The sequence below is a fragment of the Falco rusticolus genome, chromosome 2 (assembly GCF_015220075.1).
Source record: "Falco rusticolus isolate bFalRus1 chromosome 2, bFalRus1.pri, whole genome shotgun sequence".
NCBI classification, from domain to species: domain Eukaryota; kingdom Metazoa; phylum Chordata; class Aves; order Falconiformes; family Falconidae; genus Falco; species Falco rusticolus.
The window spans coordinates 89,771,086-89,796,952 of record NC_051188.1 but is presented as its reverse complement, the minus strand read 5'-3'; the positions used below and the strand labels follow the sequence as shown (position 1 = coordinate 89,796,952).

General features: G+C 40.5%; 1 protein-coding gene across 1 annotated transcript in view; it reads left to right on the top strand.

The window, feature by feature from the left end:
- The window catches only part of PHEX (phosphate regulating endopeptidase homolog X-linked), a 114,545-nt gene extending 95,427 nt beyond the window's left edge, over window positions 1-19,118 (top strand). The window contains exons 16-22 of the mRNA XM_037378257.1: window positions 574-628; window positions 3,825-3,892; window positions 5,748-5,878; window positions 8,873-8,938; window positions 9,058-9,162; window positions 11,002-11,078; window positions 14,705-19,118. Of these exons, the coding sequence (XP_037234154.1) occupies window positions 574-628; window positions 3,825-3,892; window positions 5,748-5,878; window positions 8,873-8,938; window positions 9,058-9,162; window positions 11,002-11,078; window positions 14,705-14,807 (605 nt within the window). The 3' untranslated portion in view covers window positions 14,808-19,118. The remainder of the gene's footprint in view (window positions 1-573; window positions 629-3,824; window positions 3,893-5,747; window positions 5,879-8,872; window positions 8,939-9,057; window positions 9,163-11,001; window positions 11,079-14,704) is intronic.
- Window positions 19,119-25,867: the final 6,749 nt, after the last annotated feature.

The window sequence follows — 25,867 nt, the reverse complement described above, 5'->3', positions numbered from 1 at the left end:
AGGTAATTCCTGTAGCGACTGACTCTACACCCTTAATGGTCTATAGCTCTCCATTACCAAAGTGCCTAAGTATGTTCATTTGCCTTTGATTTTCATAGACTATATAGAATTAGGTTTACATTTTATCACTTTCATATGTCTCTTGCTGCACTGAAGCATCATGAAGCTAACACTTTCTGAATTCTTGTTTCATTTTACATATATATTGTCTGTTGGTCTGCCAACACATCTGAGGGCAATCCAATAGTTTTCTTCACAGGAAACACTAGGTGTTTTTTTCACAGGAACGTGTGCACTTACACACACAGACATGTGCGTAGCCATGGAAGAAAATAAAGTTCTTGCAGTGCAGCATCTTGTTGCCATTGTGGTCCGGAAGGAGGGAGGATCTCTGCCTCTTCTCAAAGATCCTCTCTACTGCATTCTGAAACTGCCATCTGAGGGAAAGCTCCTCTAGCAAAACCTTCTGTAACAAAACAAAAAAGGTCATAAAATCCAAAACCTTGGGCCTTGTGACTGTTATACAGCTGTAGTGAACTAGGGACCTCACTATTACTGGTTTTGCTGTTGCAGGATTCCCAGCAGGAGAACTGCAGAAGCCTTTCTTTTGGGGAACAGAGTATCCTAGGTAAGTACTGCAGTACAGAATCTCATACACCTGGAAATGAGGAATAGCAGGGAAAGGTACTGGAAATACATATAAATGAAGAATAGGACATGGAGAAGGCGGCTACGCTGCTGAAGATGACCAACAGGTAGTGCACAGGAATACTGTGTTGTCCTTCTGTAGGGAAAGCTTGTCTCTTGGGTTGTATGTTCTTCCCCACTGTGTCCTGCTTTCACTGCTGAAAAAAACACTTTGAAAACTGCTGCTTTGTGCAACTACTTTTCTTACCCTTGGGAGCTGTATGTGTTGCTGTTGTCTTAAACTGGTGACTGATTTCTCACAGGATTTGCTAATTAAGTGCACCTGAGTGGAAGTGTTTCAATGCTACAGCATGCAGATGCAGCAGTGTGCACATGGCAGGTATTAAAAGGAATTGTAAATCAGGTAGCTAACACCTCCTGAACAGAAGTGAATACCCTGAGAAGCCATTTATTATCAGTTTATTGTTCACTTTCTGCTAATATTTAAGATTAACAGTGGGCCTTCATCTGTGCCTGTTGAGGTGCGTGAGAATATCTCCATGTGCGCAAGTGATTGCCTGAGCAGGCCTATGTGCTTCTGTAGTTGGGGAAGGGTAATTATAGGTCACATATATTTAATTTTGAAAAATCGCTGCTTTTGTGCAGTTCAATAACTTTCTATTTTAGGGCAGGATAAGATCGTGAAAAGTTTCTGATGGAAGTTTCTGAAAGTTCTTTTGTAGTTATGTAAATCTAGTTACTGGTGAAACATATCTGTAATAAATCTTTATTAAAAAGAAGCAAAGTTTTCAAACATTTTAGGTTTGCCATCTTCCAATCTAGACATGTCCTTGTAAACAGAAAATTTGGCAATATATGTAGAGAGACACATTCAATTTAGGAACAAATGAATCTGCATTCAGAGAGAATTCTTATGAGCCAGGTGACTTTCTAAGTGGTAATTGGAGATAGAAGAAAGTCCTTTCTTGTTAAGGTGAAGGAACTTTCTGCTGTGGTTATTGCAGACCTGCTTCCAGCTTTCCTTTCTGAAGAGATTTCTTTGTACCCTGACCTTCTGCCGTAGCAATAGAATTGTGGTTCTTTCAAAGAATTATACTTTGCTCGTTTCTCTTCTTTAAAGGTTACCTTAGCTTAAATTGGTTTTGCTTCAGTACATATCAAAATGAAATTTAGTAAACAAATGTAGCTGGTTTATGTCAGACAATAGATTGCTTTTGTCCTTGAAATATTCTGGATCTGTTTTCTGTCTGCTTAAAAGAAGCAGTACATGGCAGCTGAACAGGAGAATCATCAAAAAGTCATCAGCATTTGCTAGAAAACCGATTTAGCAAATTTTTAACATTTAGAGGCATTTTAGTGTCCAGTTCCAGCATAACCACTATAAAACAGTTGCATGTATTTGCATAAAGGGAAGCTAAGTTACCACATTACATCTCAGTACATGAAATAAAATACCATTCAAATGCCATTATTCATAGTTATGAGTCTTCAGTTGCCAGATATATTGAAATGGAGACTTCAAACTTCTTGAGTTGGTAGCTTCCCTACAGTGCTTTGAGTGTCTCCAGTCCCAGAAAGTTCCACTTTAATATAGTTAGTACCTCTTGGGCTGTATCTAATCCCCTGCATCTCTGTCCAGCTGTGCCCCAGAAGTGAAGAGCATGAACAGAGCTGGGAGCATTTCTGGCAAAAATGTTGTTGAGCTGGGCAAAATGCTTAAGGGGGTTCACAGAAACAAAGGCCAACATTCATGCCAAACTTCATCCCATCTTTTGGAGCTGGGAAATGCCCTAGGAGTGCCCAGGCACCAGCCTGTTCTTTGTCCCTGACACTTGTGGTAACTGAGAAGCTTAGAGGAAAAAAAAGATGTATTTAGTAATAGGGCTTATTGGTTCTTCTTGACCTCCTTACATGTTTTGTGTCATTATTTTTATACTTCTCCAGCTGCAAAAAAAAATCCTGTGTAACTTCTTTACTTCAGATATGGAAAACAAGTCTAATATAGTACATTTAGTATGGGTAATTATCAGTGTGCTACACAAGATTACAAATTTGTCACACAAAAGGGTGATATTTCCATTTCTGAAATGTATAATTTTAACTAGCATTTTTAGTGAAGGTTTGTAATAGTACTTGTGGGAAAAAAAACAGTAGGGAAGATTTTATCACATGCAAATTACCTTTCAGGAAAGAAAAAAAAACAAAGTGAAGAATTGTCATGGGAGCAGGGGGAATTAAACGATATAAATACTTTTTGGGCATGACTGAGATGAGCAATTAGTGTGCTATGGATCATTATGTCCAGTAATAACATGTTAACTGCAAAACTCTCTGCCTTTCTCCTGTATCAATAGAATGTGTTGGAAATAATATAAGCCACTTTGAAGTATAGCATCTCAATAACTGAAATAATTAAAATCACAAAGTACAGCTTAACAAATGAAAGATGCATTCAGTAGATCACTTCCCCTGCAATATCCACTGCATTTGATATAAAAAAGCCCTGAACCTTTCCTTCTTTCATCCCTGTTTCTCCCAGATGCATGTTTATTTGGATAGAACCAGGAAAACATAATTGTCAGTAGGAATACAAAATATTTCTTTCTATTCTGTTTCTCCAGTGCATTAGATCTGACTGCAGATCGTGTCCTGTTCCTGGGCAGGTGCATGGAAATTGTATAACCTCTCTTTTTAAAACTGAAGGGAAATCTCTTTAATGCAAGTCAGTCATTTGCAAGTCTGTTTCTTGCATGCCAGCAAAGAATGACTGGAGATGGCATTACAGAAGCCCATTGCAGCCTTTCATCTATCCTTTTTTCATGACGATGCTAAGAGAATCATTTCACCTAGAACTTTGTCTCATTCTCAGTTAGACTATACACAGTGCAGGCAGCTGAAGGAGATGTTTTGGACCTCATATGATGCTAGTAAGGGATTTGGTTAGAAGAGTGAATCATCACAATGCTTTTTAAAGTTCTTTTATGAAAGGTTGCTTTTAAACAAGTAAGAGGTGAACATTCAGGCTTTCAAAAACTTTAAGTCAAAATTGTGCAGGTATGATTTTTACATCCATTCTCCCCCAGCTTAAGTAAATAATGATCTTTCCTGAAGTCTTCTATTCTTTCACATTCATGCATGTGGACACTTTCTGAGGAAACTGCTTTGTTGTGTTACAGGTCATTAAGCTATGGTGCCATAGGGGTAATTGTTGGCCACGAGTTTACTCATGGATTTGATAGCAATGGTGAGTGTCTGTATGTTGATAAGGTGAGGGCCTTTTTTACAGAGCAGACAGATTAGAAAGCTGACTTGTATATGCTGTAGCATTTTTAATTTGGGGGGTTTTAGCAATGCAGAATTGCTAAATAAATAAATAACAAATTATACATTTGTTTTTATGAATTTATCTACATATAATGTTGCTTGTCTGAACAAGAGTTTCTTTGGTAAGGAATGCCGCAAGTTTGACATTTTCTGTTTATTTTGAATGGAAACTAAATCAGCAATAGCTTCAGAAAGCCCTGGCTGGGGGAGTGAGAAGGGCAGAGGGATAAGTTCTCATTGATAAAAATGATTTCCAAGAAAACTTTTCATTTCGGTTTTGACTTTTTTCAAAAGACAATTACTTCTAGATGTTAAAATACAGCACTGGAACAAAAGTGGAACAGAAAATGTATTGCAAAATATTTAAAAAAGAAAAAGAAAGAGAGAGAGAGAAAAAAACAGAAGAAATGGTGTGGATATGTCAAACCAACTGTCCTAAAAAACTGGGTGGAGTGGAGCATTACCACCATCTAACTTCAGTATCTCAGGAAAATGTTTTTTTAAAATTGGGCTTCTAAGAGAGGGAGGGGGGTGAAGAGAGAGAGAAACACAAACCTCCTTCTCCAGGGAGCAATTCTGAGTGTCTGACTGACATCCTGCTCTGACTCACTGTCTAGAGAAACCTCTTTCCACTGAAAATACAGGGAGTTTAAGGAAAAGCAAACTTCTAGCTCACTGCCTAACAAAGGTTAGGTTGCTTAATGTTGCATTACTTTGAGTTCCTTTTAAAAAATAAAGGAAAATCCTGTTGGCAGTGCTCTGCAACATTTTGTGTCAGCAAACACTCCAGAATGGAATGGTTCTTCACTATCTCCCAACTCATTTGTAGGAGAATGTCATATCTCTATCATGTCTCCAGCCAGTCAGACAGGAACATAAGATTTGATTCCCTTGGGAGACCACTACCTCTTGCCCAGGCTCTTACCTTCCAAATATAGAAATAAATAAGTCTCTAGGTAATTTTTCATCTTGAAGAGGATGACACACAGGAAAAAAATAAAGAAATAAAAAGATGAAAGAAAACATTTTTGGTACTTGGTATCATGTCCGCTGGTTGCTTCTTACTTGTCTTTCCTGCAGTCATAATGAAGAATCAAATCACAGAGCAAGGCTGCATCCACATAGGCAGATAAACCTGCTCCCAAAAAGTGTCCTAACATGTCTTGTGTCTGACTGGCTGGAGGCATGATGGAGATTAGGTACTCTCCTACAAATGAGATGGAGCAAGGACCTGAGGCAGAATCTTCTATGAGCCATTGCTGTCGCTGTCAGCTTGAGGTATGGGATGTATGTATTCTCCTTGTTTCCATGAATAACATTCAATGTTCTGGTTTTACTCCAAAGTAAAAAATGGAAACTTCAGAAGTTTCCAGGAAATGGATTTTTTTTCCTGGTCAAGTGTATAATTAATTAATAATAAATTAGTTACCATCAGATTTGCAGAATCAAAGACATATGTTCTGAGGATGAAAAATACTTGCAATTGTACTTAGAAGAAAGCACATATGTCTCTTACACTATGGAATAGTAAAATGTATTTTAGAACTCATAAGACATGACTATTTTTTTCTGAAAATGGAAATTATGACAATAAACGGAATGCCAGCTTTTCACCACTGACATGAATGGGGTCAAGATTTTGCTCACTGATCTTATCCATTTTGTACAACATTTGCATGAGTAAATTCACTTCTCATTTCTGTGCAGGTGATAACAAAACTGGGAAAATATGGGGTTTTCTCCTAAAAAAATGTTTGTTTTCTTTCTTTTTTAAGGTCGGAAATATGACAAAAATGGAAATTTAGACCCTTGGTGGACTACTGACTCTGAAGAAAAATTTAAAGAGAAAACAAAATGCATGATTAATCAATACAGCAATTACTACTGGAAAAGAGCTGGCTTACATGTATGTGAAACACCAGTGACTGAAAACAGTGGTGCATTAGGAGTTCCAGGGGTTTTTTTAAGTTTTCTTTTCATAAATCCCATCATGTTGGGATATTAGGCTACCAGCTTCATTTCTTACAAAAAAAAAACATTTTCTGAAGTGAATAATTGTGATTAAAATTGTCTGTCAGGTTTGATCAGTCCAGTCAAATGCCAAATACCCACACCCTGGTGACAGGGTTAAACCACTTCTCCCCATCACATTGTTTTGGAATCAGAGGAAGAGGATGAAGCCACTCAGCAGGGCTGGTCTAATTACTGCGAGCAGCGTGTTAAATGTCTTCTGAAGATGAGGTCCGTAATGAAAACTGAGCAGTCACTCGTTTTAAAAAGAAGACTATAATAGCATGTTTTATAGATTCCTTTAGCAATTCCGCCTGCCATTTATTACAACTATAAAATGGATGCATAAACCCTACTTCATTTCAGATTCAACTCTTGCTATTTCTTCCATGTGTGCATGCAGACCCAATTTTATCTCAAATGAAGGGAGTATGATAGCAGTAGCTCATAGAAAAGGATTGAGAAAAAAGTGCAAGTGAGTGATTTCTCTTTCATTGTCTATCAGTTATGGGCTTCCCTGAAAATGTGCACATTATATAAGTGTCCAAAATGAAGGAAATATAGGGCAAATACCATATCTTCAGAAATCAGTAGCTAAAATTCCAGTAATGCTGGCTGGGACGTGAATTTAATCTTAATTTTCAGGATAAAACACATACCTTACCTCCTACTCAATTCTACCACCTCTACTTAAATTTTAGAATAAAAAATACAATTACATTCTTGCTTTTTAAGAATAAAGAGGTCACACTGAATGCTTAGGAATAATTTTAACACTTTCCCCAGGCTGTTTGTGTTAGTCTCAGAGATAACAAAGCCATATTGTAGTCCAGTCTGAAGTCCAACAACGCATGAAGTACTTCATATAAGGTAATTTACAAATAAAAATGCTCAGGCTCATTCCTGAATATCTCTAGGACATAAAATGTCAATACAAAAATGCCACATAAAGAAGGTCATTAAAACCTTCCCCAAGGATGTGACTGAGCCCTTCCCATGCTCCTGCCATTGGCTTGGCCACCTGCTTTACCTTCTATGGTGTCTCTTGACATGGGTAGATCTGAATTTCCCCTCCAGTGTAGCTACTGCCTTTGAAGTCCGTGAATGGATTTACTAGACAGATCCTGTTACCCACAGCCTTATCCACATGGCTTTTCCCTCCTATTTCTGTGGGATAGCCTAAAGCACTTTTTAGATGATAGAAGGAGAATATTCGCATTTTCTGCCATATTTTATAGCTTATGTGTGAAGAGCTATGCATGCAAAGACCTTTTTTTTTTTTTTTGCCTGTCATTTACATCAATATTCTGCAGATTTTTTATGTCTGTATGAATATTTTTCATGGATCGAGAAACCTATTTGCTCTTCTTCTTTCTCATCCAGTTTACAATAAAAATGTCTCCAGAAAAGAAGTGTAATGAAAGAAAAAGTGGATATAGAAATGGCTTCAGAGTGCAGCAATCACATAAGTCATCTGATCAAATAAAGGGCTTATCACAGTCCCCTGAGACCTGTCACAAACTGTCTGCGTAGAGCAGTCTCAGCTACCTGACCCAGAGCTGCCCAAGATCAGCGGAAAGACTTCTGCCACTTATTAAAATGACCTATGATCCAAGTGCCACTGCTAGGTTACTCTCATTTATGCTCTAAATCAGACCTCTTCACAAGCCCACTGCAAGTAAAATGTATGAGTAGGCAGGCCAGAAAAAAGGCAGCTGGTTTGTATGCATGTTCCCTGGTGTCCCAGTACCTTTTCTGCTAAAAGCCTGTCTCCCATCTCCCTCTCCAGCCCTCTGAGGAAAGGGATGCTCTTTCCTCTGCTGCTCCTATTTCCCCTTTATTACACCCTTGAGTGTAACATTGGACTCCAGGCATCAAGGAAGATGCCTGGAGTCCAGTCTGGGTACTCATCTGCACTGAGTGGTGGGGCTGTGCACACATACCTGAGTATCCCCTAGGTCCTTTTACCTCTTTTCCCCCATTTTGCCTTCTTTTACCATCCTGAAACTAAGGTGAGTCCTGACGCCAGCGCCCCTGTACTCATCCCTGTGGCATGGGAGAGCCCATTGTCAGAAGATCTGCAGGCCAACACTGACCTTCAGAGCTCTGACCAAAACTGTGCTCCATTACCTTGCTTATTTGAGGCATAGTAGAGAGTAAAACTGCTTAATACAAATACAGTTTGGTAACACTAAGACCTTAGTAGGCTGAGTGATCAGAGATAATGCTCCCCTTGCAGAAATGAGGATTTCTTCACAATGATACTGCACTTGGTAATACCAGGAGACTGGCTTTTTTGCAAAGTTTAGATAGCACTGCTTCTCACAATATATTCTCGTTGCTCTTGCTCTTGTAATCAATACAGGGGAAAAGCAGTGTGAATCTCCTTTGCAGATATTTTTAGAGCACTGAATATACTATCAATTTCAATTCTGTCTCTGACAGTTATTTTTAATTGCACTGGTTTATATTATGACTTAAAGGTTATTGCAGCATCCCAGTAGTATATTAAGCAGAGAAACAAATATAACCTCTTAGATGAAAGTCTAAGAAGGTGCTACTGGATCTCACATGTAACCAGATAAAAAAGTCTTCAGGGGAAAATTATTGATGCTCAGATCAAAGATCAGGAACTGGATTCTTGGGTGCATTTTATCTACTACATTTTGTGCTACAGAGATCTAGGACCAGAACCAGGATAACTCATCATGGAAAATTGTTTACTGACAGTTTTCACATTGAAACCCAGTTTTCTTAACCAGAGGTATGATGGTTGAAATTGGCTGAGGTTGTTCTCATCTTGTTTTATTTTTTTCCCCTGTTTCTTGAAGTTGATCAAGAAGGCAGTTCAGGAACAGGTCAAATGACTGATGTTCTTTCATTCTGCCAGGTGAAAGGCAAGCGGACTTTGGCAGAAAACATTGCAGATAATGGAGGTTTGCGAGAGGCTTTCAGGGTAAGTAAATGAAAAATATCTGAAACATAGTATTATTAAAAAAAAAAAAAAAGAAAAAAGAAAAGGCTGTGGTTAGGCTTCATGTTGCTGCAAGGCACTTTGTATCTCTTTCTTATCAGGCATACAGGAGATGGATTACAGAAAAGAGAGGAGGAGAAGAGGAGCCTTTACTGCCAGGGCTCAAGTTCACACACAACCAGCTTTTCTTTCTGAGTTATGCCCATGTGAGTAGTACAAATGTGTTTCAAGTCCCCATCTATTAACCAGTACAACGTACAGTGCAGAGATGAGACTGCTTTGTTTCAACAGTCCACACCAGCCAAACCCAGACTTTTCAGGGTATAAGCAGACTTCTCCCAGGACCATTATTTCTTTTCTCTTTTTCTCTTTGTCCTCATCTATTCATGGTGCCAGAACTGCTGAAGTTATTCCTGGTTTTGCACAGTGTTGTCAGCAGCTTTCTTTCCTCTTCCTGCTTCCCTCCACTACAGGAGTCTTCTTGCACATAATGACTCCTTAGCCTCTTCCATTTTAGCTTCCCAGATTTCTGGCGCTTGCAATACACAGCAATTTCTGACTGTTTCCACCACAGACTCCTATTGCAAATGTACCAGCATTCATTACTGAGCATGTTGTTCGAGGAAACTAAGCAGCAGTGAAGAAAAACTTAGTTTATTTTTTGCCATCTTTCTTTGCTGTACACTAAATATGCTGTAGCAAAACTTTGATAGGGGATGTGAGTTTTTTAGAAAAACATGTAGAATAAGGGAGAGAATCAGAAATTATTTGGTTAAGAGAGTTGGGACAAAGTCACTGTATATGAAAGATAAAAACTGGGCTATAAAAGTTTGCCCAGCAGTTGAAGGAATGAATCATCTAAAACTGAAGAAACAGCATATCCAGTGCAATCAATGCAACCAACACTGGCTGAAAATAATTTCTCTGCTGAGAGTCAGTGTAGCAGTATATGGGCCTGTGACCATTTCAGTTTGACAATATTGACCAATGACAAGACTCAGCTTTGGTTGTTTATGCTGAGTTGAGTTTCACACCGTGTCAGTTTTTCTCCAAGAAAACTTTGAAGCCATAGGGAATATCTGAGGATCTTACAGGACCACTGCAGAAATCTTATGTCCAGTGTCTCCTCCTCTGAGGGGAGGCACATTCACAGTGAGAGCAGTGTATCCCAGGTACCCTTGAGCTCAGCCTGCTTTCACAGAGCTCAAGACACTCAACAGACCCATCCAAACTGCCGGGGCTGTCTTCAGCCAGACAAAATTGCACTGAAGTCCACATATCCTATAGGCAGTCTGACTTAAAGGATTTTGTTGATAGGAAACATTCAGCACAGGGCTGTGTAAGTAAGGTAGGGGCTGCTTAAAGGGGATTTTTCATGCAATGAGTACAACAAAAGAGGGACTATTTAGCTATGCAAATATTCTCTCTACCCTGTTTTGTGGTCAGTTACAATTGGGTCAGGTTATCATATCAGGAATAATGAATTGGGGACCACTGATGGAAACTTGAAAAACGTATAATTTTAAAATAAACTGACATTCCATCATGGAACAAATACATCAGGTAATACAGCTGCAATTCTAGAGATAATAAGCATCATTACGGGTACTTTTTACACACATTACATAGCTTTGAGACCAAGAAATATGCTTGGTAACTATTAAGGCATGAGGTGCTGCAGCACAAGCTGAAAAGCAAGTTAACATTATAGAGAACTTCAAAAAAAAGAACTAGTAAAGTGGTTATGATTAGATGATGGGAATGAGTGGGTGGAGAGTAACGATGGGTGGAGGCTGTATCCACTAATTTGAAAACCAAGGGAATATACCAAGGGAATATACCTTTTCAAAAAGGGATTTGAAAACCAAGGGAATATACCAACAGAAAACTGCAAGTTAGCAAAGGTGAAACAGAACAGGAGTTTGTGTCTTGCCATTTTGTGCATATAGTAAGTAATAGGCATCTTAACAGTGACATTACATTCTGCTTTACTTACAAAGAGATCCCAGATAACATGCCTGTTTCTGCTTTTTGTCTTTTATCAGGTAAGATGCAACTCCTTTAGACCAGAATCTGCGAGAGAACAAATATATGTTGGAGCTCACAGCCCTCCTCAATTCAGGTAGTGCAAATAGTGTATTTACTCAGCACACATATGGAATCAATCACTGCAGCATACAAGTGCAGAAATTTAGCATGTTAAGAGGCGTTTAAGAATGAACACAAAATTGGACTATGCTCTTGCTTTAGACTGAAATTGAAATGTGGTGGGGGTTTTTTCAGCTGATCTTTTGCTATTACAAATACTCTTCTGTAAAAATGAAAGGCTTGCATTTATCTCCAAAAGCAGTTGACCCAGAACATATTCTGATACCTGTGATGTCCTGTAATCATGGCCTGGGTATCTAAAATGTCTCATCTATCACTTTTTTTTTTTTTTTCCCCCTATGCAATTCTAGTTTAGAAACCAGTGAATATTAGGAGAGTCCTTGATTTAATTTGCCTGAGTTCATTAAAGTCTTTAACGTTAATATCTTGAATTATATTGATAATGCAAAGCAAAACATGCCCTGTAAGTTCAGTTCAAGGTTAAACTCTTCAGCTGAACTTCAAGAGACACTTTGCTTGAAGCAGCTGGGGGAGTCCAGCCATAACAGGGTGTCTGTGTCTTTGCTCAAAAGGCCTCCCCCAGGCTCCCCTGTCCACAGGCACCCATGAGCCCCAAGAAGGAGAGGCTGGAAGAGGGGGAAGGTTTAAGGACTACATTTGAACAAGGAAGCCAGAGATTTTTTCTCTACTTCTCCACAGAGGTTTTGTGACCAAGAGCGGTTGTTTCTGTTGAGATTCATGTTAAGAATTGTGTTTGTCCTCAGTCAAGTGCTACATTACCTCAGTATTTGCGGAAGGATGTTGACTCCACAAGCTGATTCACTGGATTAGTTGCCTTCTGGAGATTCCTACCACTTTCTGTTGACTAAAGAGGGAGTTGGGATCCCATCTTATCTGCGGCTAAGTTTAGGTGATATGAGCCCACTTTGCCTCACTTGTCTCTTGGTAAAGTAAAAATAGCAACACTGTCTTCACAGGGGATCTCTGAGGTTGCTTCCAGGTACTCTGACATATTCAGCCATGCCAAAGCTGAAGATACAAACATGGCATGCATAACACACCCTGGCCTACTTATAATCAGAACAGGTTAAGAAATAATGGAACTGGAAACGGGATGACATAAATTTAGTATAAGCTAGCATTGCAGGTGTGTATGCTTGGTCTTGGTAGACCTCTGTACTCTGCATTGAAACCTGTACTCCCAGACCTTTGCAATACCTGTTACGCCAGCTAGCCATGGTAAAAGTAGTGCAGTATGCAAATCTGCATGCCTTTTAACCATTGAAAATAGATCATGACAATGAGGACAGGAGTATCAGACTGATCTTCGCCCTACAGTGTGATATTCTTTTATAATTCCTTAACCTTGTTAAGATTTTGGTAAAATAACCATCTCTTGTCTTTTAAAGTCCTCAGATTTATTTACCTATATGTATATTTATATGTTCAGAATCATTAAGTAGCTACATTCCCATGAGGTGATGCAAATTGCAAAATATACAGGAAAGCCTGGGGATAGAGGATAAGTCATGAAGGAATAGGGCTAAGAAAGAAAATTCCAGAGAAGATTAGATGAATTTGGGGCCTGAAAAATACAGACAACACTTTTTCATAGTTTTTATGTGAGATACCCAAAACACGCTTCTGTTTCAGATCTGAAGAGAAACTGTGGTGCTTATCTTTTCCTGCAAATTCTATTGACTGGGCTAACAAATTATATTATCTATTTCCCCCAGCTTTGCTTCATTTATGTCCCAAGACCATTATAACAGCAGTACAGCTAGTTTCAACATTGACAGCTCTTGCTATCCAAAAAGCCCAAACAGCCCTTTTAAAAGTAATTACAAAAAGTAACTATAAAAGATGGTAGAAATGAGCAACACATATCCTGAGCATAGGTGTGTGCATCTAAGCTAGTCACCCCAGTTTCTTTTCACAGTCAAAAAAAGAATAGGCATTTTTAAAGTGTTTGTGTCTATATATATATATATAAACCCCATCCTTCTGCAAGTAATACATTTACATTACTTAGACTCTGCAAGTGCATCTTTCTATTGACTGCCAGTGGAGCCCAGGGTGACCCGTTCAGGGGAAGACATCTCTACTGTAGTTCAATGGGTTGAAATCCAGACAGCCCACTCTGATTCCACAGTTAAGGTGTGGTGATATCAAACCATGGGTAGAAAAGGCACATGCATAGACACATAAAGATATTTCACTGGCTAGATTCCAGTTTTATTTATTTTTAATTGACAGATTTCCAGATCTTAATTGTCAGTGCTATTTTTGAATGCTGGTTTCCGAGTGAAATCCCTCACATGGCAGGCAGAACTCCCACCACCTTCAGCAGCAGTTCTGCATGACCAGCTGTTACTGTTCCAGTCCCTGAATACGTATTTGCAACGTTTTTACAGTAAAGCTGTATATCTTATTTGAAAGCTAACCTAATTTTGTAATTCTCCCTACAAAACTGACCTTTATACATTTTTGCAGCAGCTGACTGCAAATTTTCTTACTCACAGAAAGTCTAATCAATGTAATAAGAATCTTTTCTACCATGCTGAGCTATGCTGAGAAGCTGATTGTCTGCAGTGGAGAAAAATGACTTCCCACTGCATAACAAAGAGGGTGAAAAGGCATACAATTAATATCTCAGTAGATACTTTTCTGCTTTTAACTCAGGATGCTGTTTACTTTAATACCATTGCAAATTTCAGGTTAGTAAATTCCAAGATGCTTAAAAGCATAGAAAAAATCTGCAAACACCACAACCCCAATCTAGCAATGGTAAAATAATAATTTCTAACAGCATGAAATAATACAGACATGGAAGCAAGAGCCAAGGATGGCTGCAAACAAAGAGTAAGCTCTTCCACTATGCCTGAAAGTGCCAGTCGGCGATGCAGACACATTGCCTAGCTCGTGTGAGGCAGGGATGTGCTATTCTGTCAGTATCACACCACCTGTGATGGAAGCAAGAGAGAGCTTGGGAACTGGTCAGGGCAGAAGCCTCAGAAAATGTATTTCCAAAATATCAGAGGAGTTGAGATGCTCACAGGTGTAAGGCTGAGCTGGCCAAGAAGAGAGTCTGTGCTTGTCCCCCAGGGCTTCAGGCTGGAAAGTCCCAGGGAGCCAGCATTTGTGGGGGGTGGGATGGGGTGGGGGTGAGGGTGGGGGGTGGGCAGAGGGTGCTGTTGCAAGTATTTGGCTGGCATGAGCCAAATCAAACGATTTCCAGCACAACCACAGTGTGTGCTTACCTCTGCCTGCCTGCTGGCCTGCAGCTGTTTGGCAGGTGCTGGGAGGATTCCACTGTGCAAGGCTACGGCTGATCTTCCACCTTTGCTGCCAAGGGTCAGATTAGAGAATCATTCTAAATCACATGGTATCCACAAAATGCAATCGTTTTCTGTTGAGTTTCTAGCAAAGTTAAATGCTTCTTAAAGCACCAAATGAAACAAGATTGTCTTCACATTAACTTTAACTGGAAGTGCTTCTCCTGAGCTTTTTGGTTTTATTTGTGGAAAAATGACATGGAAAGCCTGAAAATTCAACCTGAGGTGAACACACTGAAACACTTATGGGTCTGTAGTGTTTAACAGAAGACAATGTGCATGTCAGTCACTTTTCTCTTTGCAGAGTTATCGGTGCCATGAGCAACTTTGAAGAGTTCCGTAAAGCTTTCAATTGCCCAGCAAATACAACGATGAACCGAGGGGCAGAATCCTGCCGACTGTGGTAGACATCCCTTCCAGGTCTTCTGTCAAGAGGGATCTGCAAGGTGAAATGCTGCACCTGAGCTCAAGCCCACGGGATAGAGTTTCAGAATAAAGTTCTGCAATCTAGAGAGCTGTTACTTCAAATGCATCTTCCTTATCCATGCTGATGACCTACATGGATCTAATCACTCTCTATTCAGAGCCTAGAAACACTTAAAATAGAAGAGGATAGGTATTCTTTAATAATAATAATAATAATAATAATAATAATTGAAAAAAGGAACTCCTTTTAGTCATAAAACTACTAATGCTCATCTGCAGTTGCATTGCTGTTGATGGACAGCTGCCATTATCAATCCTAGTTCCTGATTTATAGTTGAGTAAGAGGTAAAAGCTAAAATCTGGTTTTAATCTATTGCTCTGCAGGGGTGCTACGCAGAATTCTCCCACACAAAATTTATCCTTTCTGGATGAAGAAATTCATGAGACCTGCTACAAAACCAGGCCTGATCTGCTTTGTGATACAGCATTTCATAACTTAAACTATCACTGCCCAGCATGCTATAAATGATGTTGCATGATGTAAAGACACAAGACTTTATAAAAATTCGGTTTAATATGTCAGATTAGTGCCTTAAATTTTGGAACAGTTTCAAGCTGAGAAAGCACCTCATGGTTTCCATCTGCTACGACTGAACAGAAAGGATACTTGTCAGATCGTGGCCTCTTCTAATTTTAGAACAGCTTATGATAAAAATCAATGTATGGTGAAAGCAGAGGCTTGCAGAGGGAATTCCCAGCACCATGAAACTCAGAAATATTACAGTACTTATTCCTGTTCACAGTGTGGGCAGTTTATTTTCCTAAGAGTTGATCTTTGCCTTTTGCTTCATCTACATTTATTTTAAAGCCTCAAATACTATACCATTTTTAATTTAGAGATTTCTTAGTGTTTGGGATTAACAGAGGAATGTAAGTAGTGTGCATGTTGGCCCTCATGTTCTGGACAGGGCAGAGTGATTTGTGATTTTAAGGAAAGAAGAATGTGGGACTGAAAAACAGAGTTCCGGTACCATTTGACTTGTCTGGATAAAAAGAGTAATGCAGGAGTAGAGTATGTTTAAATACAGTATACATGCAGGACAGTTGAGTTTTTTAATTTTATTTCTGACAATATTCATAAACCCCCACATTTTATTGCAGCAGAAAAACTTTAACACATAACTATTACTGGGGGCAGGGGGAACAAAACAACCCTTTCTTCCCAAAAAGAAAGATATGTATTTAACTGGTATTTATTTATACCTTGTGCATTCATTTGTTTCAAGTGGAGAGTTTCTTTACACTGATTTAATTACTGCAAATCTATATATGTCTCTGTGTGTATAATACTTTCATATATATATACACACACACACAAATATATAAATTCTTCTATTTGCTTAAATTTTATTTTACCAGTATAGAAATGTAAGTAAGATAAACTTTTTTTACAAGGATTGGTGAAATATTGTCCAACAGTCAAGGTGGAGGAAGGTTCAACTGAAGCCAAGTTTTTGCAAATGGGGTTAGTATCTTATGTTTCTTTGTAAAGAAGGGGAACATCATGGAAACATAATTTATGGAAGGAGACAGGCCCTCAAGCTACCTTCCAGAGGGAAGGAAGCAGACCCTCCTGAATTCAAGGCACTGTTCCACTTCTTAGAAAGAAAATACTATTTTTTGGGACCAGGACATTCTTTCGTCAAATTTTCCCTGAAAAAGTAAAAGTTTTCTTAAGAGGAAAAGCATTTTTGCTTCCTTCAAGCCAGCTCTATTCCTGAGTTCTGTGGATTGCAGTTTGTCATTTGGATTGCAACTACTACATTTTTTTCATGGAGATACTTTTCACATAAACTGTGATGGCAGTATTTTCATAGACACTTTCCTCAAACAAATAGGTGTGGGTCTTGAGCAAAGTGATACCGTTTGCCTACTAAGCGGAAAGTTCCCTAGTACATTGAGTACTGAGCTGAATTAATTCCTGTGCTCATACGACCACTGACATGATGATGTTGGCTGCTTTGGATCAACAGCACAAAGTTCAGGGCCTGTTAAAGGTAGTACCAGTATGGTCGTTGTCCTCAGAAAAGTCAGGTCATCAACTCAAACACTTATCTAAACTAAACTTTATAAATTACTGGACAATGCAAAGCTGGTTTCTCAAGAGTCAGCTTTAAGTTTTCTAATTTTTTCTCTGAGATCAGAGATGCATTTGCAAGGGCTCGTCTCTCATGGCTGTTTTCCAGTGGGACAGATTCTGTCATTCTGTGGTTTATGGGGTTGTTTCTTTGTACTGGATAGCAATTTCTTCTAAAATGCCTGGTGCTTGCTGCCTTAAATGTCACTCTTACTGCTCCTTGCTAGGCTCAGGTCTTTCAAGTTTAATACCAGGGATTTTTGAACTGTGGTGTGCATATTCCAAACAGCAGAGGAACTGCTGCAAATCTGTTTCGTCTTTTCTAGGACATATCCTGCAGCAGTCAGGGGGCCAGGTCCTGGTCTGGGAGGATAGTAGGAAGCTGGAGGGCTTGGGGGCAGTGCACCAGGAGGGAGGAAGAGACTGTATGACCAGATTTTGTACCTTGATTTTAGCAGTTGAGAGGGGACCTATACACTGCCAGGAAAGCCAGAAGCCCTTGCTGCTGACTGGCACATTCATCGATAGTATCACAGTTTGGAGAATCCTTGCTGCTGACTCAGGTTTTCAGTGTAGGGCTTAGGGCTTGCATATGCCCATGTGAGGATCCCAGCCTGCCTCACTTGCTCACTTTTTACGTCAAACCAAACAGTTGGTAATGCAATTTACAGTTCACTTTGGAGCCAGCTATTTAGGTACCAGTTGGAAACCAAAGCAGAAGGTAATTAAATTCATTATTAAATCTTGGTCACCAAAGATAGCCATAAGCTAATGATGGTTTGTGAGGGCTTTCCCCATTGCCTGTGTTTTGCCAGACTCCCTGGCCTTGCTTTGTTTTCACATTGTGCTATCTGGGACTGTGCTAGCAATGCCTTGCTGTGTTGCTATCAAGCTCACTTATTACATCTATGCAAACAGATTCTTCATCATATATATTCTTCTCTCAGAGCTTTCAGATTTTTTTATTTTGTTGTTTTTTGTTTTTTTTTTAATTGCCAGTAATATTGTGAAACGTTTCTTCTTGTTGGTTCAGTAATCTTCTCTTCCAGTGATCTAGAGTGGAAGGATCACGTATGAAGGAAACATTTTTAGCTGTGTAAATTTGAAGAGATATTTTTCTACTGTGTAGACATAAAGAAACAACCTCTACTCCTGTCCCATGTCCCCTTCTTTGGGTTCTGAAAATATGCAAACTTTCTATCCTATTCCTATTCCTATTCCTATTCCTATTCCTATTCCTATTCCTATTCCTATTCCTATTCCTATTCCTATTCCTATTCCTATTCCTGTTCCTGTGACTGTTCCTATTCTTGTTCCTGTTCCTTTTCCTATTCCTATTCCTGTTCCTACTCCTATTCCTGTTCCTATTCCTATTTCTGTTCCTGTTCCTATTTCTATTCCATTCTGTTCTGTTCTATTCCTTCTTTTTCTGGACTAACCCTGCAAACACTAAAACACCACCTTATACACTGTGAGTATTTCTGCTGATTGCATTGTGAAAGAGTTAGCTTTACACACGAGTAGCTCTCTGAAAAGGCAGCTGTGCTATTCACTTCTGTAAACTGCTTAGGTACATAAACGATACCCAAGCTGGGTCTGGATGCTGAAGGACTAAAAACCCCAGCTGTATTATAAAGCTCTGCTTGTGCCTGTGCAGGGAGACTTCAGCGCTCTTTAGGTAGGAATGTTACCATGACACTAAATGTTTGGATTATTTATAAAAAAATCAGGGGGGTTTATGTATAACTTTTCATTGAGTATTATTCAGCTAATTACAGGCTTAGAAGTATATCTCACAGCAATGTTTTATTTTTTATATCTATCTATCTATCTGTCTCCAAAGAAACATTAAAAGCCTGACAACTCAAGAGGCAGAACTATAGTGAGTTAAAAGGTCTTTTATGTTTATGTCTTTTTAATCTGGATTTTTATTTTGCAAGTCAGTTTATTGTACTTTTTAATTTTTCTTCCTGCATCATATGTGAATGACACTTTTAAAGACAATTGTGTTAGCCAATAAAAGCCAAAGTGATAAAGAATTTTCCTATGCTTGCAATATGGCAAAAGCTGCTTGGCCTGTCACTGCCCAACTGTACTATGTTACTTCTGTAATATATAGTTTTTATCCAATGTAATAAAGAGCATAATGACATGGCCCCACATTCTCAAGGCTACTTTCATTGCTAGGCAGGCTAAGAAGGACCTCCTCTCTCAGCCAGAGTTTATTAAGCTTCACTTGCCCCCACTAACCTGCTGGAGGCAATTAAAATGAAGATAGGATGAGCTGCTGTGGATGAGACTGTATGCTGGAGAAATTGCAGGAGGGCAGGCAGCAGATCTGTCCCAGCCAGAAGCTGCTGGAGCACATCAGGGGTGAGATAAGATCCACCTGCCCATCAGCCTTGCTCTTCTCCTCTTGCCCCAGTCCGTTCCTGTCTCTGCTTTTCAATTCCTTCCAAGCATTTTTCAGAAGTATTTTTAACAGGATAACCCTAGCCCCACGCCCAGGTTTGAACTGCAACTCAGTGACACCTTTTCCCAGCCAGCACCAAGGAGCAGTTTTGCTGCCTTCCCAGCTGTGCTGTGACTGCAGGTAGCTTAGCTTGCTGCTGTTCCTCACCACGTACTGCACAAGCCTGACCAAGCATTTGCTCAAGGGCTGCTCAAGCACAGGGACCATGCCAAAGCCTTATACATTAGCAGCTTGGCAATTCTGGGCAAAGTGCCCTATTTCTTGGGCTCTGACCAGTTTCCCGGCACTGCTTGGGTGTCCATAAGCAGTGGTGCTGGCCCAGCTCAGGGCAGCACAAAGCCCATGAGCAGCAAGAAGCAACTGTACCTGGTGGGGATGATGGCTGAAGCTGGCCTCGCTGCACCTTTTGAATGATGCTCTGCAGTGACACAGCCTCTCCAAGCCCATAGCTTTGTGCAGGCAACTCTCCACACGGCTTTTGGGTTTGGGGTGGCAGGGAGAGCTTGTCTCTGAAAGCCTGCACCAGTTCTGTCACCTACTTTACAGTACATCCTTACCAACAGTTCTATGGGTAAAAGCAAATGTTTGTGTGGAGGAAGATGAATGAACAAAGCAAAGGTTGGGGCTGGAGCATGAAACCAGCCTCAACACAAGGGAAATACTTTGCTTAACTCTCATGGGGTTTGCTGAGCTTGCCCACATATTGGAAAGCTACTTTAACAATGGCTATAGATCGCCCTGAGGAATTCAGGGTTTATCTGCTACAGCAAGAGCCTGCTTCGCTAATCAGGAGATTTAATCCCATTTAAAATGTAATATATATTAAAAAAAGAAAAGAAATTAAAGATTCCCAAGGGATTCTCCAACACAGCATTATGTTTTATTAAATATAACATCAAAGTTGGACGTTACTGAGAATCAAGATAATGTGTTACACTAATTTGTGATCAAAGAAAGAGATATAATGATATAATTTTAATCATCCATAAGCACCACAGCTGAAACAGCTTAATGTACGAGGTTAGACACGTACACAGATGCATACATTAACTGCAGGTGTCAACTTAGATACAGATTTTTAAAAATGTCTCTGGAAATTTTACAACATCCATATCAAACTGGTGAAAAAGTGACTTGTTTAACAAAGCTTGGGGAAAGGCTTCAAAAGGGATTTTAAAACTTCTTCTACCACAAAGTTTGTTTAACATGCCAGTGCTGCTGTGAGCAATGGCAGCGTTGGTTGTTTTATATGGACATTACATACTCCCCTTCTGAAATGTGAGTAGCAGAGATTTCAGGACAGGAATCTGAAAAATAAAATGATGTTACGTATTCTTACTTCAACACTGTGAAAGTATTAGGGTAAAATCAGGAAAAAAATTAGCTTCTTAAATACAACAATTAGGAAAACACAAATATATGAATATATGCCATGATATACATTTTTAAAAATGGTCTTGTAGAAGATGCAGTTGCCAAACTGGGCCAGGAGAATGGTTTACAAACTTGCTAAAGCATTTCTGCTAGAAGAAAAACCTGAGTGCATGAGACCCATCTGCCTCTGTAACTCTCTGGAAAGTGTGTGGGTGTTATAGCTCAGCCCTCTGTGGGGGTCCCAGCACTGTGCCTGCTAGGAGCTCACCCCATCGGCCAGGGGGCTGGAGGGCTATCTGCCTATTCTAGGGTGTCCAGAACTCCCAAGAAGGATGCATCTGCAATTCTGCCACTGACTTCTAGTTTTATGCATCTGTTTTATTCTTTTTGCCCAAGTACACATAACAGCTATACGAATCTACCAATCTCCATATCATGGCATTTTGAAGGAAAAAACTGTTGCCTTTCTAGGTCCGTGCTGCAAAACAATGCAGCACCACTGCGTCTTAAAAGCACCCCCATGTTTTGTGGAATAGGGCTGCTCTTTATCACACTCTTAATGCATATGCTTTTATGGCATTCTGCTAGACCGGGACTTCAGTGGTTTGCACTGGGGAGAGGAGCGCAAACATATGAACATATGTAGTGGCCTCTGAATAGGGCGATAAAGAGAAATTAGAAAATCTTGAGTATTGTAAAACATTAAAGATTTTACAAAGCATTAGGACAAGTACTGCTATATACACACACACACGCACACGGCCACAACACAGGAAGTCTGTAAGTCTGTGCTATGTAAGTGTATATAAAAATGTCAGAAATATGAATTATTTTTAAAAAATAGAGTCTCAGGGTAAAACTCTGACCTCACTGACTTCATTGGGTGATTAACATCTGTGGGGTCAGCATTTCACTGCATCTGGATAACTACACATAGACTTTACTGTTATAAAACTATTTTGGGCACATGTTTTCTTCTAGCCAGAAAAAATGTCTAGCCTTTGGGATTTTCAAAAGCTGCCCTGTCCTCTGTCATTTGCATAGGGCTGATAATGTTTACTCGTTATCTAGCAGGTACTGCATTATCATCTTTTTAAACACTAAGAGTTACTTTATTTCAGAATTGAGAAGTGTTTTTTTCAACTTGACTTTCCCAGATAAGGCTCTATTAACTATCAAAGTAAACATGAAATGTCCTGTCAAACTAAGTGTAGGCTTATTTATACCACTGAGGCATTTTTGTCTCCATGATGAGAAAGAAAATTTTCATACTACTAGAGTGACAGGGACACCTGGCAGTGCCCATGGCAGGGACAGTGCTGCCCAGATGCGGGGTGGCCGGGGAGGAGGTGGATGATCCACCACAGGCAGGAAAAGCTGCTCGGCAAGAAGGCAGCGAGCGCTTGCCCTGTGCACCTTGCACTACATCCAACACGTTTAAATGCTACCGTCTAGCAAAACAAAGACATCAGTTGTCCCAGTCAAGAAACTAAATTTCTTGTGAAAATCAAAAAGTTGGGAAAACCTTGAGCCATCATACTGACTGAGGCCAGCAATAAAAGCACCTGCGTCTTGTTTGTGCATGCTCTGGCAGTGTTAACAGCCATGGGCACCTGCAGAGTTTCCTCTGCCTGCAGCTTGTCCCTCCCTTCACTTTGAGAGGACCCAAAATGCTGGATGGGCTGTGCGAGGAACAGCCCCCTCCACCGCAGGGACAGCAGCACAGGATGGCTCGGTAAGATACAGGGCACCCTCCATGCTGCCTAGGCAGGAGTCACCCGTGGCTCTGGCACCAGTTCCCACTCCAGGAGCAGGCGGAACGCACCTCCTCACAGAGCAGGTATAACCCAGTTTGGTTAAACCTGCGTGTGAAAAATCAGCTGGGGAGGAGGATGGGGCTTGGCCCCGAGAGCGCTGTCTTAGCTGTCGGGCACCCCTTGGTTCACACGGGCACTGGTGCAAGGACTGGTGCAAGCACAGGTGTGCCACCTCACCAGCCACCACCGTTCGTGCATTTCTCTTCCCTCCCCTCCATCTCACGGCCAGGTGTCAGGCTCTGCTGGCCTCTTGTCACCAGCAGCTCGCCTGCAGCCGTGGCAGCTGCCTCGATGGCACCAGGCCCTGCTTACAAGGGAGGGGGTGTGCAGCATGCCTATATGTAATGTATGTGCAGTATGCATAAGTGCAGTGCACACGTACAGCGTGCGTACGTGCAGTGCGTGACGTGTGCTGTGTGCTTTACCTCCAGCCTGCCCACCAGCTTCTCCTCATCCCTTCTCCCTCCTGCAGCTGGGCAAAACAAAGCCAAGCAGCCTGGGAAGGAGGCAGGGTGGCCCCTTCCCAAGCCACCCCTGCTGGGCTAATCCGCTGGAAGGCACAGCTTGCAGCAGCAGCATGTAGCAGCACTACCTGCTCCCAGCCTGAGACAGTGGAAAGGTGTCGGGTCACTTTAAAGACTATATAGGAATATTTCTCCTCCTAGCTGGGCTGAAGTAAAATGTCATGGTCTGACTTCAGCTTAATAATTATTATTTTAGCTTTTCAGCACGTGGTAGAGGGGCAAAACGTGGAGCTTTCCTTTAGCGAACACTTCCATTATTTCAGCTGGGTTTTCCTTTGTTGTGCCGTCAGTTCAGCAACAGCCGGCAGTTAGACCTGCTAGCGCAGTACTCCTTGCAAGAGCAACATGTGTTGAGGCAATCACTGTGTCTGTATTCAGCGTGCTTATTCGTCTTTGTTTTAATAAATCCAGTAATAGGCTTTCAGAGGCAATGAAGGGAAAAGAGTAATTTGAAAACAAAGCTGTTGAAAAGAATACAATGCACACACAGTAGAGAGGAGTGTGATTTTGGAGGTCTGTGCAGCTGTTTTGTTTCTTTGGAGGATTTTAATCAACCTGATTACACAGGGAAGCAAAGGGATTTTTAAAACAGTGTGGTGATAATCAGACAGAAGAGAAAACAAAGGGGTGCTTTCCCTCTCTTATATCTCTCAATTTTATTTTCCTCCTTTCATGTGATTTTACAAATAAAAGTGCCATATTAGCTCATTTTAAATAAAAAACTATCCACTCTGGGTTTTTGCTAGAGAAGCAATTTCAGTCTTTGACCACTATATCATTTAATCAACGATACACAAAATGCTTTCAAGATTGCCATGGCTGCACCAATCCAATTGCCATCAGTGTAATGGTTTTTCCAGTGAATTGGAAAATACTTGTAATTGGACATGAGCCCATCCTTTCAGGTGAGATTAGCAGCTCTGCTGCAGTCCTTCCCTAAATTTCGGGTCTGATGTTCTTGTCTTGCTCCTTGTGAACTTACGGTCACTGCTGCAAAGCAACTCTCCAGTGCCATCTTTTGGGTTGGGCTGTACAGGCACAGCGAAGGGAAGGAGCACGGAGCTGCACTGCTGTGAAAAGCCACCTCTCCGTGTCATCTGGAGCAACTGATGGCTGGTTAAACCTGGGTGTGACTTTACGCCTTTCCTTAAAAAAGAAAAGAGTGATAGGGGGGTAGGAATTTGCCACTTGCCACTCCTAACAGCTTTTAGATGGATTTCTCCAACATCCTGCTCCTACCTACACCTTCTCCCTGATGGTGTGTATGCCAGGGCCCAAAAGTAAAGCACCAGCAGCATTTTCCCTGCCTCAGCAGCCACCTTCTGCATATCCCACCCGGAAGTCTGAGGCTAGGCTCCTCTCTTATCCTCCAGCCTTGCATCCTGCATCACCCCACCAGCACTGCTGCCTCACACATTGCTCCTGGCAGACCACCCACCCGCAGGACCTTTCAGCACTGTGCAAATATAGGGTGACCTCCTGTAAACAGTGGAGTAAACAGCCTTCGGGCACACCCCTGTGAGCCAAAGATCACAGAAACCTTGAAAAATGTGGGAATTCATGTGCTGCCTTGGGCTGCCCAGGTTCAGCCTTGCCCTCTGCCTGCTTTTATAGGGATATGTGTATTGACCACAAACATAGAGAAGTTGGTGCCTTCTGTCTGGAATACACAGCTGTCGCTGTACGTGCCGCTTTTGCTCTGCTCTGTGTCAAATGGAGAACTGTAGTTCAAAGCTTAGCATCATCTTTTTTACTATTAATAATGGTTCCCTAATTTATTTCCTGTTCTCCTGGGTTACTCTGTGTTCAGCTGGAATCAGGATATTTTTTCTCAGCAGGACTCATCTCTCTCTTACCTGCTTCCCAAGTCTGAGTGAGCACTTGTGCTCTTCACAGCAAATGTTCTCTTCTAGGAGATGTAAATGGTCCAGCTCTGATAGGAAGTTAAACATTCATTTTAAAAGACTTCAAATTACTATGTGTATCTATTAAAAAAAAAATTACTAGGGGCAATTGGAGAGAGAAGTGGCATTTTCTAATGGATCTAATTAGCTGCCAGTCTAAAACCTGTTCCTTTGTTCAACTACAAAGTATGGCCTTAATGGAGGAATTAATGTGGAAAATCCCATGGCCTGCCTTTATCAGGTGTTCAGACTTGATATTCATAATGGTCCCTTATGGCCTTAAAATCAATGAACTGAAGAATAATTCCTTTTCGTATCCTTTGGGGAATCATTTTGTTTATGACATTCTATGCCTCTGAAAAATCAGATTTTCTTTTTTCTAAAGGTGTTGCAGGTGGTGTGATGCACTTCACTCACAAGAATGAAGCAACAATATATTTTATTGCTATAAATTAGTGACTTAACAAAGTTCAATGGTAAATGCAACAGTGATTTAACAAGATTTGATGACAAGGTACACTTGATTATCCACTGCATAGAAGACAAGGTCAGATAAAACTGTGAGATAGACCCTCCCATTGAGTCATGAGGTTCAGAGAGGACCTCCCTGCATTCTCAACTCCTTCCTAGAAGGGCATTTAGGTGCAGCTGGATCCAAACTTAGTCCTAGACTTGGTCAATGATTTATCTCTAAAGGATTATATGTGCACAATCAATATAAGATATAATCTTAGCAAGGCTTACAACATTTAGTAATCTGTTAGTCACTTATGGAGGATCTGTTGTGGCAAGGTATCTCAGTATGAAGGAGT